Genomic DNA, 20,803 nt, shown 5'->3' with positions numbered 1-20,803 from the left:
ATAGAGTTAGAGTTATTTATAGTTATAGAGTTATCTATAGAGTTATAGAGTTATCTATAGAGTTAGAGTTATCTGTAGTTATAGAGTTATCTATAGAGTTATAGAGTTATCTATAGAGTTATAGAGTTATCTGTAGAGTTCGAGTTATCTATAAAGTAAGAGTTATCTATTGTTATAGAGTTATCTATAGAGTTAGAGTTATCTATAAAGTTAGAGTTATCTATAGTTATAGAGTTATCTATAGTTATAGAGTTATCTATAGAGTTAGAGTTATCTGTAGTTATAGAGTTATCTATAGGTATAGAGTTATCTATAGAGTTATCTATAGAGTTAGAGTTATCTATAGAGTTATAGAGTTATCTATAGAGTTAGAGTTATCTATAGAGTTATAGAGTTATCTATAGAGTTATCTATAGAGTTATAGAGTTATCTATAGAGTTATCTAGTTATCTGTAGAGTTATAGAGTTATTTATAGAGTTAGAGTGATCTATAGCTATAGAGGTATTTTTAGAGTTATCTATAGAGTTATCTATAGAGTTAGAGTTATCTATTGTTATAGAGTTATCTATAGAGTTATAGAGTTATCTATAGTTATAGAGTTAACTATGGAGTTATAGAATCATCTATAGTTATAGAGTTATAAAGTTATCTATAAAGTTATCTATAGAGTTATAGAGTTATCTATAGAGTTATAGAGTTATCTATAGAGTTATAGAGTTATCTATAGAGTTAGAGTTATCTATAGTTATAGAGTTATCTATAGTTATAGAGTTACCTGTAGAGTTAGTTATCTATAAAGTAAGTATTATCTATTGTTATAGAGTTATCTATAGTGTTATAGAGTTATCTATAGAGTTAGAGTTATTTATAGTTATAAAGTTATCTATAGAGTTATAGAGTTATCTATAGAGTTAGAGTTATTTATAGTTATAGAGTTATCTATAGAGTTATAGAGTTATCTATAGAGTTAGAGTTATCTGTAGTTATAGAGTTATCTATAGAGTTATAGAGTTATCTATAGAGTTATAGAGTTATCTGTAGAGTTCGAGTTATCTATAAAGTAAGAGTTATCTATTGTTATAGAGTTATCTATAGAGTTAGAGTTATCTATAAAGTTAGAGTTATCTATAGTTATAGAGTTATCTATAGTTATAGAGTTATCTATAGAGTTAGAGTTATCTGTAGTTATAGAGTTATCTATAGGTATAGAGTTATCTATAGAGTTATCTATAGAGTTAGAGTTATCTATAGAGTTATAGAGTTATCTATAGAGTTAGAGTTATCTATAGAGTTATAGAGTTATCTATAGAGTTATCTATAGAGTTATAGAGTTATCTATAGAGTTATCTAGTTATCTGTAGAGTTATAGAGTTATTTATAGAGTTAGAGTGATCTATAGCTATAGAGGTATTTTTAGAGTTATCTATAGAGTTATCTATAGAGTTAGAGTTATCTATTGTTATAGAGTTATCTATAGAGTTATAGAGTTATCTATAGTTATAGAGTTAACTATGGAGTTATAGAATCATCTATAGTTATAGAGTTATAAAGTTATCTATAAAGTTATCTATAGAGTTATAGAGTTATCTATAGAGTTATAGAGTTATCTATAGAGTTATAGAGTTATCTATAGAGTTATCTATAGAGTTATAGAGTTATCTATAGAGTTATATAGTTATCTGTAGAGTTATAGAGTTATTTATAGAGTTAGAGTGATCTATAGCTATAGAGGTATTTTTAGAGTTATCTATAGAGTTATCTATAGAGTTAGAGTTATCTATTGTTATAGAGTTATCTATAGAGTTATAGAGTTATCTATAGTTATAGAGTTAACTATGGAGTTATAGAATCATCTATAGTTATAGAGTTATAAAGTTATCTATAGAGTTATAGAGTTATCTATAGAGTTAGAGTTATTTATAGTTATAGAGTTATCTATAGTTATAGAGTTATCTAAAGAGTTAGAGTTATCTATAGTTATAGAGTTATCTATAGTTATAGAGTTATCTGTAGAGTTAGAGTTATCTATAAAGTAAGAGTTATCCATTGTTATAGAGTTATCTATAGTGTTATAGAGTTATCTATAATTAAAGAGTTATCTATAGTTATAGAGTTATTTAAAGAGTTAGAGTTATCTATAGTTATAGTTATCTATAGTTATAGAGTTATCTGTAGAGTTAGAGTTATCTATAAAGTAAGTTATCTATCGTTATAGAGTTATCTATAGAGTTATAGCATTATAAAGTTATCTATAGATTTATAGAGTTATCTATAGAGTTATCTATAGAGTTAGAGTTATCTATAGTTATAGAGTTATCTATAGAGTTAGAGTTATCTATAGTTATAGAGTTATCTATAGGTATAGAGTTATCTGTAGAGTTAGTTATCTATAAAGTAAGTATTATCTATTGTTATAGAGTTATCTATAGTGTTATAGAGTTATCTATAGGGTTAGAGATATTTATAGTTATAAAGTTATCTATAGAGTTATAGAGTTATCTATAGAGTTAGAGTTATTTATAGTTATAGAGTTATCTATAGAGTTATAGAGTTATCTATAGAGTTAGAGTTATCTGTAGTTATAGAGTTATCTATAGAGTTATAGAGTTATCTGTAGAGTTAGAGTTATCTATAAAGTAAGAGTTATCTATAGAGTTAGAGTTATCTATAAAGTTAGAGTTATCTATAGTTATAGAGTTATCTATAGAGTTAGAGTTATCTGTAGTTATAGAGTTATCTATAGAGTTATAGCATTATAAAGTTATCTATAGGGTTATAGAGTTATCTATAGAGTTATAGCATTATAAAGTTATCTATAGGGTTATAGAGTTATCTATAGAGTTATCTATAGAGTTAGAGTTATTTATAGTTATAGAGTTATCTATAGTTATAGAGTTATCTGTAGAGTTAGAGTTATCTATAAAGTTAGTTATCTATAGTTATAGATTTATCTATACATTAAATCATTTTAATTTAATTTTATTTGTATAGTGCTTTACAAATTAAAAAAATGAGTATAATACAGTTATAAAATTATTGAGTTATCTATAGAGTTAGAGTGATTTATAGCTATAGAGGTATCTTTAGAGATATCTATAGAGTTATCTATAGAGTTAGAGTTATCTATTGTTATAGAGTTATCTATAGAGTTATAGAGTTATCTATAGTTATAGAGTTATTTATGGAGTTATAGAATCATCTATAGTTATAGAGTTATAAAGTTATCTTTAGAGTTATAGAGTTATCTATAGAGTTAGAGTTATTTATAGTTATAGAGTTATCTATAGTTATAGAGTTATCTAAAGAGTTAGAGTTATCTATAGTTATAGAGTTATCTATAGTTATAGAGTTATCTGTAGAGTTAGAGTTATCTATAAAGTAAGAGTTGTCCATTGTTATAGAGTTATCTATAGTGTTATAGAGTTATCTATAATTAAAGAGTTATCTATAGTTATAGAGTTATCTGTAGAGTTAGAGTTATCCATAGTTATAGAGTTATCTATAGTTATAGAGTTATCTGTAGAGTTAGAGTTATCTATAAAGTAAGTTATCTATAGTTATAGAGTTATCTATAGAGTTATAGCATTATAAAGTTATCTATAGAGTTATAGAGTTATCTATAGAGTTATCTATAGAGTTAGAGTTATTTATAGTTATAGAGTTATCTATAGTTATAGAGTTATCTATAGAGTTAGAGTTATCTATAGTTATAGAGTTATCTATAGTTATAGAGTTATCTGTAGAGTTACAGTAGTTATCTATAAAGTAAGAGTTATTTATTGTTATAGAGTTATCTATAGTGTTATAGAGTTATCTATAGAGTTAGAGTTATTTATAGTTATAAAGTTATCTATAGAGTTATAGAGTTATCTATAGAGTTATAGAGTTATCTATAGAGTTAGAGTTATTTATAGTTATAGAGTTATTTATAGAGTTATAGAGTTATCTATAGAGTTAGAGTTATCTGTAGTTATAGAGTTATCTATAGAGTTATAGCATTATAAAGTTATCTATAGGGTTATAGAGTTATCTATAGAGTTATCTATAGAGTTAGAGTTATTTATAGTTATAGAGTTATCTATAGTTATAGAGTTATCTGTAGAGTTAGAGTTATCTATAATGTTAGTTATCTATAGTTATAGAGTTATCTATAGAGTTATAGCATTATAAAGTTATCTGTAGTGTTATAGAGTTATCTATAGTTATAGATTTATCTATACATTAAATCATTTTAATTTAATTTTATTTGTATAGTGCTTTACAAATTAAAAAAATGAGTATAATACAGTTATAAAATTATTGAGTTATCTATAGAGTTATAGAGTTGAATGTGTAATGAGACAGAGAGCTGATCGTACTCTTCATGGGTCCTGAAGGCTGTAGAAGGGCTTACTGCGGAGACGGGTTCCGCCACATCGGCACTGAGGAGTGTGACGGAAAGGACTTCGGCTATCACACATGCAAGACTTACCTGCCAGGGTGTGTACCACTCCCACACACACACACACACACACACACACACAGAGAATTACAAACTATAAATGTTACAAATATCTTTTTATTATTTATCTACAGTATGAGTATTTGATGCTGTTTCACAGTCAGTATGGTCACTAGGGTTAATGTCTCTAACACAGAAAAAGTGTTTCACTCTTTAATACAGTGCCAGTCAAAAGTTTGTACGCCCCTTCTAACTCCATGGTCGTTTCTGATTTTTATTTCTTTCTCCACTGTAAAACAATACTGAAGGTGTCCTAAATATACACTAATCTCCTTTGAACAGTTGATATTGAGATGTATATCTGCTCCTTCTGCTTTGTAAAGCTTCATAATGGCTCTAATCTGAGGTGCTGGTTGTTAATTGGTGATTTCTGAGGCTGGTGACTCTAAATGAACTTCTCCTCTACAGCAGAGCTCAGTTTTGGTCTTGTTTTCCTGGGAAGGTCTTCCTGGGAGAGACAGTTTCATCATGGAGCTTGATGGGTTTTATAAGTACAGTTCCAGAACAGCTGACCCTCATGTATTAAAATAACAACTGACTGTTACTGTTTTGTTACATAATTACATAACAGCAAAAAATAATAATAATAATAATAAATCCAGTATTGTTCTAAAATTTAGAAAATAAATTACACACTTGGGTTTAGACTTTCGACTGGTGCTGTACGTAGTTTTCCCTTTTGTTCCCATTTTAAATCTTGTATGAGATATATAAGCAGTATTTCTGTCCGCTCTCATCGCTCACAGGCCTGCACAGAACTCTGTCCTACGTTTTCCTTTGTAATGCGACGTGAAGGAAAGTGAAAACACGTACGGATTGGGATTTGTTTGCATCTCATGCAATGCTGGAGAAAGAGCAGTGTTCTCCTCACCACCAGTGCTGAGTGTCTCCGTTATCCCTCCCCTCACGCATGCTTTCTGTCTGTACAGGACATACGGACAGCTCAGATGCACCGAGTCCTGCATCATCGACTCCACCGGCTGCAAACCCGTCACCTGAGCTTCTGACACACACCTGCATGCACGAGTGCACGTACGGGTCGTCCTGCAGGTCTGAAAGTGTCGAGCTCTCGGCATCATGACACAGGATCAGTGTGGAGAGAGGGTTAATAAAGGTCATGACTCTATTTATTACATTTAATATTATTTATTAATGTCCTTATTTCATTTAGGAGCGTTAGGAGTGTGTGTGTGTGTGTGTATATATATTTGCGTGTGTGTATGCATGTGTAGATGAACACAGCAGAATGTTACACTTTTGCACTCACACTGTTCCTCAGATGAGGATTAGCTGAAACGTGTAACAGGAGAAAATGTGTGACGCTGATATTGATGTCATGAAAAGCTTCATGTGCATAGATTCCATTTCTAATAAAATGTAGTAAAGTGCAGACTTGGATATAAGAGTCCAGAATTACATCATCAAATAAATAATTCTCATTTAAAAATAGGAAAAAACATCCTTGATCCTTGATGTGTGAATTTTGACCACTGATTAAGATTAAATAAATTTTTACCACTGCATGTATTTTATTTGCCATGACTGCTCTGTGTGTGTGTGTGTGTGTGTGTGCTAAGAAATAGTCCACCTGTATTCTTTACGTGTCTATTGTTTTTATTAAATTGCGAGTACAATAAAATATGATTCAGTATATTTAGTTAAATATTATTTATTTCATTAGGACTCAGAATTGTGAAACTTCTCTCGGGGTCCAGGAGGTGGCACAGTTTCTCAGAGTGTCTCGCATGAATGTGTTTATACAGTACAGGACATTCACTGGCCACTTCATTAGGTACACCTTTACAACCGCTTGTTAACATGAATATACAATCAGCTGATTTTAATGGCCTTGGTTTGATCAAGTGGTGTGAGGTTGCTGGTAACAGATGGGCTGGTCTGAGTATTTTCCAAAGTACTGATCTACTGGGATTTTTTCTCTCTCTCTCTCTCTCTCTCTCTCTCACACACACACACACATCTCTAGGGTTTACAGAGAACAGTGTGAAAAAGAGAAAATCCCCAGTGAGGGCAGTTCTCTGGGTTCTCAGAGGTCTGCTGAACATGGAACATGTGGAACCTTGGAGCAGATGTGCTACAGCAGCAGAAGATCACACCGGGTGTCGCTTCGGTCAGCTAAGAGCAGGAAACTGAGGCCACAGGTCACATGGTCTCACCAACATCAGACCCGAGAAGATCAGATAAACCTCGTCTGGTCTGATGAGTCTCGATTCGGACGGTTGGGTCAGAATTTAGTGTAAACAACATGACAGCACGGATCCGTCCTGCCGTGTATCAGCGGTTCAGGCTGGTGGTGGTGGTGGTGTGATGTTGTGGGGGAGATACTGGTTCTTGCCACACTTTGAGCCACTTAGTACTGACTGAGTGTGATTTAAACACCACAGACTGTCTGAGTGTTGTTATTGAGCCTGTCCATCCCTTGGCACAGGATAACACAGCTAAAATCATCTCAGACTGGTTTCTTGAACATGATGGTGAGGTCACACGGCTTCCACACTCACCTGATTTCACTCCGGTAGAGCGGCTCTGGGACGGGATGGTGGAACGGAAAAGCCACATCTTGCACGTGGAGCCGACAAATCTGCAGCCCAGTACTAGCTTTGTGATGATGTAAATCGTTAAAAGCGCTATACAAATAAAATTGAATACTAGCAAGGTGTACCTAATGAAGTGGCCACTGAGTGTATATACAGTATAATATTATATTAAAAATCATCATGCATGCAAAAACACAGACTCTATATTCAGAGAATGAAATGATATGAACATGAGTCTCATACAGTAGCGCAGTACGGAGCGGTCTGGCTCCCAGTGCCTGTCATGACTGCATGAGATCACAGACCGAGTGAATAAAGTGACACGGCCTGGGCAGGGAACTGCAGAAGGTAACTTCATCTTATTTATCCTCCATTATTCTTACAGTGTTACATTAATGTGTTCCTCCTCTCCTAGAGTCACTATTAGATCGATGAAACCTTTTAACCACTCTCTACAGACTGAGTGGAAGTGTAAAGCTGTGTTATTAAGCAGTGTTACTTATGAACTAAAGCGATGTATACTGGCTGCAGTGAAGTGAGAGTGTTACGGCTCTGTATCATGAACACACTTTGCAGTTTTTGGTTAACGCTGATAATGCTAAGCGGTCCTGAGGTTCTACTGGATTGTCTCCTGAGGTCTGGGCTGAAATGGTTGATGGTTCACATTGTTCAGTGCAAAGATCAGCTTCATGTGAAGTTGGACGTTTGTTTTTGTCATCAGCAAAGACGGTGATAAAGAGTTTATCCTGGGCTGATGAAACTCAGCACCAAATATCACAGGCTGCTGTTTCATCTCAGGTGGGTTCTCACGCCAGGAGCTTGTGAAGACACTGTAGGAAGGAAAGAAGGTGTTCAGATCGTGGCAGGTGTTCAGTATAAACTTCTTAAAGACATCTGCGCCTATCGGTATTTCCTGCTAATGCATCATCCAGCGTCTATTCTGCTTATCCTCACTGGGAATTTCACAATTAGGTAGAAGACCACACACACACACAGGGCTGGGGTTATACCTCTGTTCTCTTTGCTCGGGTAAGTTCTGGGAAACGGCCTGAACACCTCAGGAGGAGGCAAATCTTCAACTGGGTGGAACTGAAACTTCGATTCAAAGTCATCTAAAAAAAAAAAAAACGAGAACATAGTGACACAATAAAGACCGTGGTGTTAAATAAGACATCATGAGCTCATCAGTCCACACACTACACTGAAGCATAAAGACGTCTGCTGCTGCTCCAGTTTGTTTCTGTGCAGTCGCAGATGTCTTACCCCCTATGTATATTAACATGGCTGATGTACCGAAGCTGTGCAGGTGGCCATTCCTCACTGCAAGGGGCGGGGCAGGGGGCAGGGGCGGGAGAGGAGGCGGCATTCTGCTGGACAGCTCGGTGGAAGGAGAACGAGCGGGTGGAGCAGGGGGAGGAGCCAATCTTCCAGCACCTGTCAATCAATCAGACAAGTTAAATCCAAAAGCTGTTTTTAATGTAAGTTGCAGTTGATTACTTAAGAGAATCCTGAAGACAGACAGTTTATATTACAGAAATTTATAAACAATAAAGGGAGTCTTGATAAATATAGAATGGAAAAGGGATCTATAAAGATTTGAGCACGAGACTATAGATATAGAGAACTCATTTATCATGTAGTATTGAACACAGATACCAGGATCACACCTACAGCTTTATTATCCCTCAATGTGTGAAAATTAGAAATGTGAAAAACTTTATTTACTTTATTTAAACTTTATTAGAAATGTACCTTATTTACAACTGAGCGAACCGAAGCTCTGCTAAGTGGCGCGTACGTCCAGGAGCCGCTTAAAAATTGTTCACGTCACTGAAAAGCCGAGTGAAGCGAGTTTAGATATTTTCTTGTGCGTTATTTTGTATTTTGTGTAAGATTTAGTGAAGATATAGCACCATCCCAAAAATATTATCAGGGAAGGTATCAAGAAGAAAAGGGAGCTGCTTTCAGTTTTTTTTTTTTTTTTACAGTTTTGGTTTCTTATAAATTAAGTTTAAGTAGCCAAAAGATTTACTTAAGTAAGAGTAGCTGTACTTCAAAATAATATTACTCAAGTAGAAGTAAAAGGTATTCATCCAAAATATTACTCAAGTAAGAGTAAAAAAGTATTCAGGAAAAAGAAACTCAAGTACTGAGTAACTAAGTAACTAAGCAATTTCAGTTTTTTTTTTTTTTAGAAATTATAATAATTATATATTTGCATATATATACAGTGGAACCTCGGATTACGAGTAACGTGGTTTACGAGTGTTTTGCAAGACGAGCAACAATTTTTAATAATTTTTTACTTGAAAAACGAGCATTGTCTTAGTTAACGAGCACCGAGTATCATGTTTCACGCATGCGCTTCTTGTTTTAACAACGAGCGTTATGTCATCACAAGTGAGCCAACGGTTTTTCTCTCTCTTGCAGCAGAATTGTAGGTAATCGTCCCTGCTGCTGGGTGAGTACACGCACGCGCTGTGTGTGTGTGTGTGTGTGTAAGATGTGCGTGTGCGCGCGCACACACACACACACACACATTAACGGAGAGACCGTTTTTAAAACCGTTTAAAAATTAGCAAGGAACATCGCTAGTCACACTCGCGTGAGTGCATACTAACAGGATCACTGCTGTAAAGTAAAACAACAACAACAAAAATTAAACAGCTCCTCACCTTTGAAAACAGTCGCGACAGAGAAGAGTTTGTGTGTTTATTTGGCAACCTGAGAATGCGCGCGCACATTTTACACACATACACTGCATGCACAAACGAAAACCCTTATCTGTCGGGGTTTAATTTTAAATTTTTTTAAGGTAAAGTACAGGTTAATTTGTTTTATTTTTACTTTATATTTTGTATTAATTATATTTATGTATCTATTTTTTTGGGCTGTAGAACGAATAATTTAAGTTTCCATTATTTCCTATGGGAAAATTAAATTTGGTTTACGAGTGTTTTGGAATACGAGCCCACTTCTGGAACGAATTAAGCTCGTAATCCGAGGTTCCACTGTATATATATATATATATGCATCAAGTGTGTGTCACAGCATTATGAAGCTGAAACATGCTTTGTATATGATGCCAGGAATGCGATTTGGAGGTGGGGGGTCCGTCATGGTCTGGGGCGTCATTCCATACTCACTGCAAGATTGTACACTAACACTAGGCCACTAGTAGCAGCTTGGATTCATGGGGTTCCGCAAAATTAGAGAAAGATGCTGAAACTTTTGTTTGCGCGTGCGCAGTAAGCGTATGTAGGACGGATTCAACGGTAGGATGAATTTATAAATTATAGAACACCAGCTGAAGATGTGGTTACCACGGCTGATTGGTCAAACGGGGTCATATGATTAATGTTGCTGCGTCTGATTGGTGAAACAGTCATGCGGTAGATCCACCGTCTGCATGTGTAGAATAAATGGTTAGAAGTAACAAGTAACAAGTCAAATGGAGCCGAATGTAGTGGAGTAAGAGAACTGGGTTTAATGTCTATTTATTTTATATTTTACTTCATTTTCATATCTTTTCTGAATGCTTTGATTGTTTTTAAATGCAAACAATATGATTATAGTGTTATAGTACATTATTTCCTATGGGACAGTGCGTTTCACAAAACAAAATTTCACCTTAAGAACTCGCCTCCGGGACGGATTAAACTCATATGTCGAGGAACCGCTGTGTACACGTACGTTTTTAGGTGGTGCTCTAATCCGTTCACCCAGCACAGAATCCAGTGTAGTTGGAACAAATTACTTGATAAGTTTGTTTAGAATTGTGACAAAATCTAAAATAGTTTAATATCAAATTGGGATATTTGTAAAATAGTGATACAGAATTACAATACGAATGGAATTGCACCTGGTCTCGTGATAATATAGATTTGGACAGTCCCTGGTGAGTCCCATGTCTAGGGAAAATGTTTTTTAGCCCTAAGGGCGTGGTCAATCAGACATGTGCTTCATCACTCAAGATGCTGATTTGCTTCTATTAGGAATTTGATAGAAATTCCTTATTATAGTTTATCCAAAAATATGTTACATGTCTCAAACTGTCCTTCAGTGGGACTGTACCTGCACTAAGTGGCACTGCAGGAGGCCTCCGGCTGGGGGCTGTGCAGGGGTAAGAAGGGGGCAGCGGAGGAACTGCGGGTCGGTACGTGGTCACTGTGTGAGCTTTCGGCGGCGGGGGGAGTGGAGGAGAGGGCACAGGCGCAGGAAGACTAGGTGTAAAAGAGGATGGAAAATGAGGAGGAGGTGGAGGAGGAACATCCCTGAAGTTCCCAAACTTGGCATCTACTGGCTTTGGAAAAGGAGGCAAAGTGTGGAAGAAGCCTGGCAACCTGTCAGGATGAGAGGCAGGTGGGACTGAGGGAGGAGGGGGTGGGGGTGGCATTGTGGGCATTGGGATGGCATGAGATTGAACTGGTAACCATGTGGGTTTAGTGATTTGAGGAGGAGGAGGAGGACAGACAAACTGAGGAGGTGTCTTATTACTTGCATGATCCTGATAAAGAAGTGATGGAGGAGGAGGAGGAGTTATGGTGGGAGGAGAGGACAGAGGCTTAAAGCTTGGGGGAGTGGTTTGGCTGGGAGAAGGTGGGGCTGTGTAGGACGAGACAGGGCGTGGTTTAGATAGAGAAGAGGTCCTTTCCAAAGGTCTGCGTGAAGGAGAGAGATCTGGAGTGCTACCCGTGAAACTCTCTCCCTGAGATGGCAGGTTCCACAGAGGCTGTTTCAGGCTGGCAGAAGAACCGGATCGGGCCACTTTACAAAAAAAGAGAGAGAGAGAGAGAGAGAGAGAGAGACACTTTATTAAAGCTTTATGTTTTAAATTATTCTCACTGTTTCCTCGTGTTGTGTTCACCATGACTGCTGTGAATCCATCTCCTGTGCAATGTATTCACACTCCCTTGAACTGGGGGTTCCACATTTCTAATGACACACCGAGAAATTCAAATGGACTCATCTGGGGTTTAAAATCATAAATCTACACAAAATCATTTACATTTTTTAAAATGCTGTAGTTTACAAAACTTAATGTGAAAGTTGTGTTGCACTGGTGTGAAACACTTCAAATATTTTTGGTGTCTTTGGGAGAATCCACCTGTGTGTGGGGTTCAGCTGATCTCATTACCAATACACCTGTTCCTGTAGACCAGACCCTGATCATCACCTTCATAAAGACAAACATGGTCAGCACAACACTTTTGAGAACTATAACACATGTTTTAGTAATGCGTGTTTCTAATCCCAACAAAATCCAGTTCAGTTCCAGGACTAATCGCTGTAATATGTGAAAAAGATCAAGGGCGTGAATGTGTACGCATGGCACTATGATTGCTTTAGATTGGCCAGGGTTTAGATTGGTCAGGGTTTAGATTGGCCAGGGATTAGATTGGTCAGGGTTTAGATTGGTCAGGGTTTAGATTGGCCAGGGTTTAGTTTGATCAGGGTTGTGGTGTGTCTGTGGTCTCTCTCAGGAACACCGCGATTGTCTCATGTGTAAGCAGGTGCAGATCGAGCGCCCAGTGTGCCCAGTGAGCATCGGTTATCAGCACTATAAGCTGTCTGTTAATGTTAGGACAAGACATTGTGAAAGTAATGAAATTAACTATAAACATCTCATGTTTCAAATGAACAAATCATTTCATCAGTGTTCACAACAGTAGACAAACCTGACTTGAACAGAACCTAAAGGTTAATCTTTAAAAGACACAGCAGTGGATCAGGACTACATGGGGCACCTGGGCGGGTGTTTGAGCCTCTGTCTCTCTGTCCAACAGGCCTAAGGATGGGAAATCCTCCAGCAAAAAGTCCACTTAAAGCGGGTCCTTGTGTGGGTGTGGCACCAGAGCTTCCACCCGCTCCACTGTTCCCGTCCTCACTATGTGCTCTGGGCTCTAGAGTGAGACAGGGACACAAGAACCAGCAGCTTAGACACAGTCTGTCACAGAAGAGCAACTACCTGCCCCCTCACATCCTGTAAACTGTCAGGGGGGTTGGATCTTAAACTCTGTGTGTGTGTGTGTGTCTATACAGAAATACTCTTTACTCCTAATGTTTCACTTGGTGTTTGTTAGAACCATGTTTGTGGCTGTAACTCTTAGCGGTAATTAGATTTTAAGATTGTATTTATTTTAATTCCATCCAATTAGAATGATGTTATTATCATATCATTTGGTGTACATTTGAGACACAGATAACGCAGGAAACTGAGAGTGTGGGACACAAAGTGAAAAGCAGTAAGAATGACAGACACTGAGAGTAGACAATTGATATTGTTGGACACAGATAACACTGTGAGTGTGAGAGCATGAAAGACACTGTAAGTGAGATACTGTCTGTGCAAGACACTGAGCATCGTGTGAAGTGCATCAAGTGAAGGACGGGGACTAAAAGAGACTGTAAGTGATGGACACAAAGTAAAACACACTTAGAGTGAGAAACACAGATTGAGGGACTGTAAACTAAGGGACAATGAGAGTATCGGACACTGCATGAGAAACTGCAATTGCAAGACACTATGAGAGAGGAACACAGAATAAGAGGATGGGCACTGTATGTGAGACATGGGAATAAGAGACACTAAGTATGAGAGGCACTGTAAGTGAGGGACACTGAGATTAAAGAACACACACTGTTAGAAGGAAACACAGTGACTCAGGGACATTGGGACTGATGGACACTGTAAGCGGGGGACACTGGGGTTGAGGGAAATTGTAAGTGAGGGACACTGCGGTTGAGGGACACTGGTGTTGAAGGACACTGGGGTTAAGGGACACTGTAAATGGGGGACAGTAGGGTTAAGGGACACTGCAAGTAAGGGACAAAGTGAGTGACACTGTAAGTGAATGACACTGAGATTAAAGAACACACTGTTAGTAGGAGACACTCTGACTCAGGGACATTGGGACCGATGGACACTGTAAGTGGGGGACACTGGGGTTGAGGGACACTGTAAGTGGGGGACAAAGTGAGTGGGGAGACACTGGGGTTAAGGGACACTGGAGTTGAGAGACACTGGGGTTGAGAGACACTGGGGTTGAGGGTCACTATAAGCGAAGGACAATGTGAGTGGGGAACACTGTGGTTGAGGGACACTGGAGTTAAAGAACACTGGAGTTGATGGACACTGGGGTTAAGGGACACTGTAAGTGGGGGACAGTAGGGTTAAGGGACGCTGTAAGTAAGGGACAAAGTGAGTGGGGGACACTGGGATTGAGGTAAACTGTACGTGAGGGACACTGGAGTTGAGGGACACTGGGGTTGAGGGGCACTGTAAGTAAGGGGCACTGTAAGTGAGGGACACTGTAAGTGGGGGACACCGTGGTTGAGGGACACTGGGGTGAGTGGAGGACACTGAGTTTAAGGGGAAATTGTAAGTGAGGGACACTGTAAATGACACTGAGTGGGGGGCACTGGGGTTAAGGGACACTGGGGTGAGTGGAAGACACAGAATGGGGGACACTGTGAGAGGTATTAATGGATTTAGGAAATTGTTATTTAGCTATAAAAACAGATGTGCCATTTCTTGTGTGTATTATGGCAGAGACAGTCCCTCAGTATTACGCTGTGTCCTTTAATGCTTTCTTTTACTGCACACACACACACACACACACACACACACACACACCAAAAAGCATTTTTTACTCTCAGCCCTACAGAGTAATAAAACGGAGTAATCTTTTATTAATGTCTGCGTCTGATATATACTGAGATCTGACTCCTACTGCCCGACTCTGACATCCCCGTCCCTGAGCCTGAGATCGGACCGAGCGAGTCCTGTACGCGGACCTCGCTCCTGCTCTAATGTGTGTGAACTGAACTGTGTGAGGGGGCAGGTGTGGGGTGAAGCGCTCTGATCTGGACTCACGGTTAAGGGCAGGAGCACTGCGGTCATTGACCTGCGTCACCTTTTTCAGCCTGGTTCCCTTCTGGATGTCTGCCAGGAGCGCGCTGCGTCCTCCCTCACCGCGCTGCGGGTTAGGAGGCTCGCTCTGGGACTGGGAAAGAACACACAAAGACATGGCCTGGAGTGTGTACACAGATATAAACACCTGCACACTACGGTACATTTTGTTCTCGTGGTTGTTTGGCTGTGTGAGATGCCCCACCCGGGGATAAAACGCTAACGCTGCACCCTATACTGTTAATGCACTATTAGTGCTGCAGGTCTACACTGCGACTGAATGATATATGATCCTTTCTATTAAGATAATTTATTCGTTTATCAGACAGATCTGTTACACAATACTTTAAACTGTATTTGTTACATTTATGATCAGATATGATTTTATAAACTCTAAATACCTGGAATAATATACTAGGAATAACCATTTGATACGGCGTGACCTACAATACGATTGTGGAACTACACAGGGAACTTGCTGGTTTTTACAAAGACTTAAATTTTGGAATAGAAGCAGTGTTTTTTTTGTAAGTTCATCAAAATAATGAAAAAATGTGACTCGATTCTGATTCGATAACTGATCCACTGATTTAACAAACTCAATCAACCAATGAGGGATGTTATTGCACTGCTAGTTTGAATTAGCATCTGGTGAGTTGCACTTAGCAAAGGAGTTACAGTTAGGCTAATTAATTTTGGAACAAAGATAATTTTTTTTTGGTATGTGTCCACTGTACAGCATCACACTGAATATAAAATGTAACACTCAAGAAGTGAGCAAGGTCAAGACCTTCAGCTCTAATTCAAGGGGTTTAACAAAAGTCTGGCATTAACCGTTCAGAAATTACAGCCACACACACACACCCACATTTAATGGCTCATAAATAATGGAACAAACGACTGACAAGCAGGTACAGGGCCAGGTGTGTCCTGTTCCCTCGTTAGTTCATGACAAATTATGCAGATAAAAGGAAGGAAGTTCTGACTTCAGCTCTTATCATGAGGTCCAAACCAGAACTCTATGCAAAAAAACATAAAAATATTTATGAAAAATACAACAAATCAATCAAAGAGAGACAAAAAGAGAGCGAGAGAGAGCAATAACATTGGGAGTGGCCAATACAACAGTCTGCAACATTCTTACAAGGAAGAAACTAACGGGTAGGCCTAGCCACAGCAATAGGCCTGGAAGACCACGGAAGACACCACTCTCTATGGTGAAGGAGAACATCCTTCGAACAATTCGTTGACAACATCTAGCCAAGTCAAAAACAGGAAGTGTTCACTGTCAAAGTCTACAGTCAAGAGACAGCTTTATGAAATCGCTTCACAACAAGGTGCAGACCACTGGGAATGATCAAAAACAGACAGGACAGATTAGACTTTGCCAGATTCTTTAGATTGATGAAATGAAAGTTAACTAGTACCAGAATGATGAGAAACGTATGGAGAAGGAAAGGAACAGCTCATGATCCAAAACACCACATCATCTTCCAGACATGGTGAAGGCAGTGTTATGGCATAAGTGTGTGTGGCTGTCAAACTGGGCCAATTGATGACCTGACTGCTGACAAAAGTAGATGAATTCTTCAGTGTCCATGGCACGACTCTCTGCTCAGAAAAAAAATCTGCGGGGCCTATAGAAGACCTCTTCATACTGCAGAGGGATATCGACTCAAAACATAGAGTGAAAGCTGCCCAAGGCAAAGAAATGCGATATCCTTCACTGGCCAAGTTAGTCACCTGATCTCAGCCCAGTAGAGCATGCTTTTCACTTACTGAAGTCCAGACTGAAGGCAGAAAGACCCACAAACAATCAGGAGCTGAAGGCAGCTGCAGTAAAGCCCTGACAAAGCGTCTTAAGGGAGGAAACTCGGCATTCAGTCACGTCCAGGCTGACTTCAGGCTGTCACTGACTGCACAGGATTTTTATCCAAGTATTACATTTTAATTAAGTATTAATTAAAGCTAAAAGTCTTGGCTTTGCTCACATCTTAAGTGTTTCATTGCATATTCAGTGTGGTGGGGTACAGAGGCCAAATGCCAACGTATGGGAGTGCGCAGTGCACAAAAGCACCAGAGGTGGCACTATACACTAAGACACTTCACATAAAACATAAATTAACCAGGAGACCTATAGAGAGGGCTGGTCAGAAAACAAAACGTGACACTACTGAGCGTCATCTTTCACTCTGTGTGTGTGTGTGTGTGTGTGTGTGTGTGTGTGTGTGTAATTTTAGCTCTAATTAATATTGCACGTCGATCCAGGTGGTTTGCAGGGTGAATGTGCTGATAAGCCGTGACTGAACACACATGTCTAACTGTTTACAGTTTCAATTTATATGCATTGTATGTATGTGTGTGTGTGTTTGTGTGTGTGTTACCAGTAGGAAAGCTGGTGGGGGTGGGGGAGGAGCTGGCGGTGGAGGCGGAGGAAGAGGAGGAGGGATAGGCATGGCTGCTCTTATAAACCTGCAAATAAAAGAGTAGAGACACTTTCACTCTCTTTCAAACACACACACACACACACACACACACACACACAAACTCACACTAATGTAAGCTGATCATTAGATATTCTCAGACTTTATCTCTCTCTGATGATGGGAAAATCCCTGTAGCATCCTTTAATGTGTGATCAGGTTGAGGTGAGAGGAGAGGAGCACTGTCTGGTGTCTGGTGTCTGGACTTAAGGAAAAAACATGACATCCGGCGTTCTAACAAAATTCCACAAGGATCTGTCCTTCATGAGCCTGGCGTGTGAGCAGAGCCGGTTCTGTCCATTCATCCTCAGCAGACGCTTTATTTTGCTCAGGGTGGATCCACAGTGAATATGCCAGTACAACGCAGACACACACACACACACACACACACACTCGGACACTCGTTCACAATCCAGGTCAATCAGCACAGCCGATTCACTTACACTTGTGTTTAAGGTGTAGGAGGAAACCAGAGAACCCAGGCACCTGCAAACACCTGAACTCAGGCTTGAACCCGGTGGAGCTCGGAAACACCATTAGACCGACGTGTGTAAAATCTATGACCTCATCAGTGTGGGATCAACTGGATTAAAGTGTTATTACACCCGTGTTATGTTGTAGATTTGTATTCTTATTAAAAACTAAACTGGCGACGCTCTTGAAAGTAATGCAGAAATCATTTTTATTGGTGTTATAACTAGACTATATACACACACTACACTATCCGTGCTTTGTGTTGATACGAGTGTTACACATTTTTATCATTCCCACCTTCTCTCCTTCTCTCTGTCTGTCCTTACGGTTGTGTTTTCCGTCTGTGTCTCATGTTGTTTCTCGGTTCTCTGTCTTGTTCACACTGTACTGTTCCAAACATCACTATGAAGTCTATTGTTTCTTCATTCCACCCCCATTTTCCTAAACGCTAAATAGCGCTGAGCAGGAAATGTGTCCATCATGACAACAGGAACTTGGCTTCCTCTCCAGGGTAAAACTATCTGCTTCTCCCACAATGGCCGACAGAACGTTCCCGGAGAAAACTCGGGACAGAAGCTGCATTTTACTCCGGGCCTCTCGCTATCCACTCTGTAACCTCATCGCCTGGAATGCCCCTCAAAAAGACTGATCTCAGACCAGCGCTTCAGGGGCTTCTTCTTCCTCCAAGAGGCAGAGGAATCAGGATTTAACAATGGAGTAGATTGTTTTGTAGAACGGCCTAAAATCCAGCAACCCACAGTCGTACAGAGAAAGAAGCGAGGCATTCTGAGCTGAAAAACATCGCCAAGTGACGTGACGCCCGACTCCTCAACCAATAACGTGATTATCTGTCTGTCTTCAGCTTTCGGGAATGTGTACAAGAGAAAGACGCTGAGCAGAACAATGGGGTTAATGAAGGAGTATGGGGAAGAAAAATTATATTTAAATAGACAAAAACACTCCGGACACGAGGTTCTGAAATGCCTTTGCCTTTTGGTCACTAAACCTGATTAGGAGACGGAGTGCAGGTTATTCAGTCCTGAGGGTGTTTTCACATTCTGGGAAAGTTACTGGAAAGAGTTTAGAGATTTTCAGCTCTGATGTTTGCTCGGGAAAAAACAGGCAGCTTCTTAACAACAAGTGAGCTATTCTCCAGGGTCTCATTAGGAGCTTGCACACACACACACACACACACACACACACATGGTGGAAAAGACACACACCTTGCTGCTGTAGGACCTGTAGAGAAACTCAGACGTACTCGTGAAATAGCGTGTGATATAAAAGTAAACACACCTTAAGTAACACACCTGTGCTGGAACAGAGCAGAAAGCAGTGTGTGATTATAAAAAAATTCTCTCCTCTAAAACTAAAAACTAAAGCCCGCACACACACACACACACACACACTTGTTTGGTTATTGACGCCGCTCTACAGTGTGACAGCAGGTACAGTAGCCCGGTGACGTGTGTAAGAGTGTCAGGTTCTACACAGCACTTCCACATGTATCAGTTCTACAAGCATCTCGTTTGACTGCTGGACGTGCTGCAAGAAGACGCCGTCTCAGAACGAATGATTTATAATCCAGCTTTCATCCCATAACAAAGATGAGTTATTTAAAGGCTATAAAGCATAATGTTTTAGCACCTTTGTGACGAACTGGAGCCGGACCTTCTCGTCCAACATCAGTGTCTGACCTCATAAACGCTCTACAGAATAAATGGACACAAATTCACACAGACACACATCCTGTGGACGGCCTTCACAGGAGAGTGGAAGAGTTAGAGCTGCGAAAGGGGGGCAGAGTCCATATTGAAGTGTGTGTGTGTTTGGATAAAATGTCATTGCAGGTTTGAACAAATACAGAAAAAGAGTTTGTAGAAACAGTTAAAAAGTTTAACTATAATAATAATAATCTTCTGATCTTTAATGTAATCAGTGATATTATTATTATTATTATTATTATTATTATTTGAGGTTGAAGCCCACGTACATGTCTGTGTGTCTTTCTGTACAGCAGAACTCTCCGTCTAACTTATTAATACAAAGAAATCACATTCTGTAAGGTTGAGTAACTTACGCCTTGTTTACACTAAGTTGTCCTTCTTTGGTGGTCAGACAAATACACTCCCTGTTCGGTAATCAGAGAGTGAATCACAGATGAGAAATGGAAAAAGTAGATGGGATAAAGATGAAGTTTTGTCTTAAAACGACTCCAGCGTGTTTAAATTCACTTATACCACTTCAGCGCTGTTATTTCAGCCAAAGTGAAAATATGAACTAATCCCAGTAAAAATATTCACTTTATCTTTTCTAATTAATATCTATTGGTGCAGGTGTTTGTTTACACTGAGACAGTAGCGCATTAGTAGATTATTTTAAAGTAGATTATTACATCCCACACATAACTGTTCATAACATCACTTTTACTCAACATTTAGATTTCACTGAAAGATCCAGTTCTGACCCAAAGTACACACAAAACCTTCCTGTTATTTATACAGATCTGTGTGTGTGTGTGTGTGTGTGTGTGTGTGTATAAGTTGTATTTTATACAATACAATAAAAGATCCTCATGCATTATAAAGTTGGTGATTAAATAAAGTGCACTGTACCTGAGCTGTAGAGCAGGCCTGAAGCCGGGTGTGTGTGTGAGTGTGTGTGAGTGTGTGTGTGGCTCCGGTTACTCTCCTCCTCCCGGTTATTATTAGACTAAAGAGGAATTAAACACACACCGCTCCTCTACACTTCACACGCGCTCCTGAGCTCCAGCTCACACTTCACACACTTGTTAAAGGACGGTAACATGTGCAGTGTGTGAGCGCAATGTGTGTGTGTGTGTGTGTGTGTGTTATAATCACCACTATAACGGGAAGC

The 20,803-nt window shown here is 38.9% G+C and overlaps 2 protein-coding genes across 4 annotated transcripts in view; one reads left to right on the top strand and one right to left on the bottom strand.

The window, feature by feature from the left end:
- The window catches only part of wu:fc38h03 (acetylcholinesterase collagenic tail peptide), an 18,592-nt gene extending 12,039 nt beyond the window's left edge, over window positions 1–6,553 (top strand). For 2 of the 3 annotated variants that reach the window (XM_053493240.1, XM_053493239.1), the window contains 2 exons: window positions 4,378–4,480; window positions 5,432–6,275. In XM_053493240.1, the coding sequence (XP_053349215.1) occupies window positions 4,378–4,480; window positions 5,432–5,501 (173 nt within the window). In that variant the 3' untranslated portion in view covers window positions 5,502–6,275. Of the gene's footprint in view, window positions 1–4,377; window positions 4,481–5,431; window positions 6,276–6,486 lie in introns of those variants that run through there. The other variant, XR_008357855.1, reaches the window with a different exon arrangement.
- Window positions 6,449–20,803, bottom strand: wipf3 (WAS/WASL interacting protein family member 3). Its single transcript, XM_053493241.1, has 8 exons — window positions 20,542–20,803; window positions 17,354–17,441; window positions 14,934–15,063; window positions 12,805–12,960; window positions 11,132–11,824; window positions 8,351–8,491; window positions 8,068–8,169; window positions 6,449–7,887 (listed from the first exon to the last, which is right to left on the bottom strand). Exons 2-8 carry the CDS (start codon window positions 17,423–17,425, stop codon window positions 7,847–7,849), a joined length of 1,335 nt encoding a protein of 444 aa, XP_053349216.1. The 5' UTR covers window positions 17,426–17,441; window positions 20,542–20,803; the 3' UTR covers window positions 6,449–7,846.

The sequence above is a fragment of the Clarias gariepinus genome, chromosome 3, assembly GCF_024256425.1.
Source record: "Clarias gariepinus isolate MV-2021 ecotype Netherlands chromosome 3, CGAR_prim_01v2, whole genome shotgun sequence".
In the NCBI taxonomy this organism is placed as follows: Eukaryota; Metazoa; Chordata; class Actinopteri; order Siluriformes; family Clariidae; genus Clarias; species Clarias gariepinus.
This window is presented reverse-complemented; position numbering and strand designations above follow the sequence as displayed.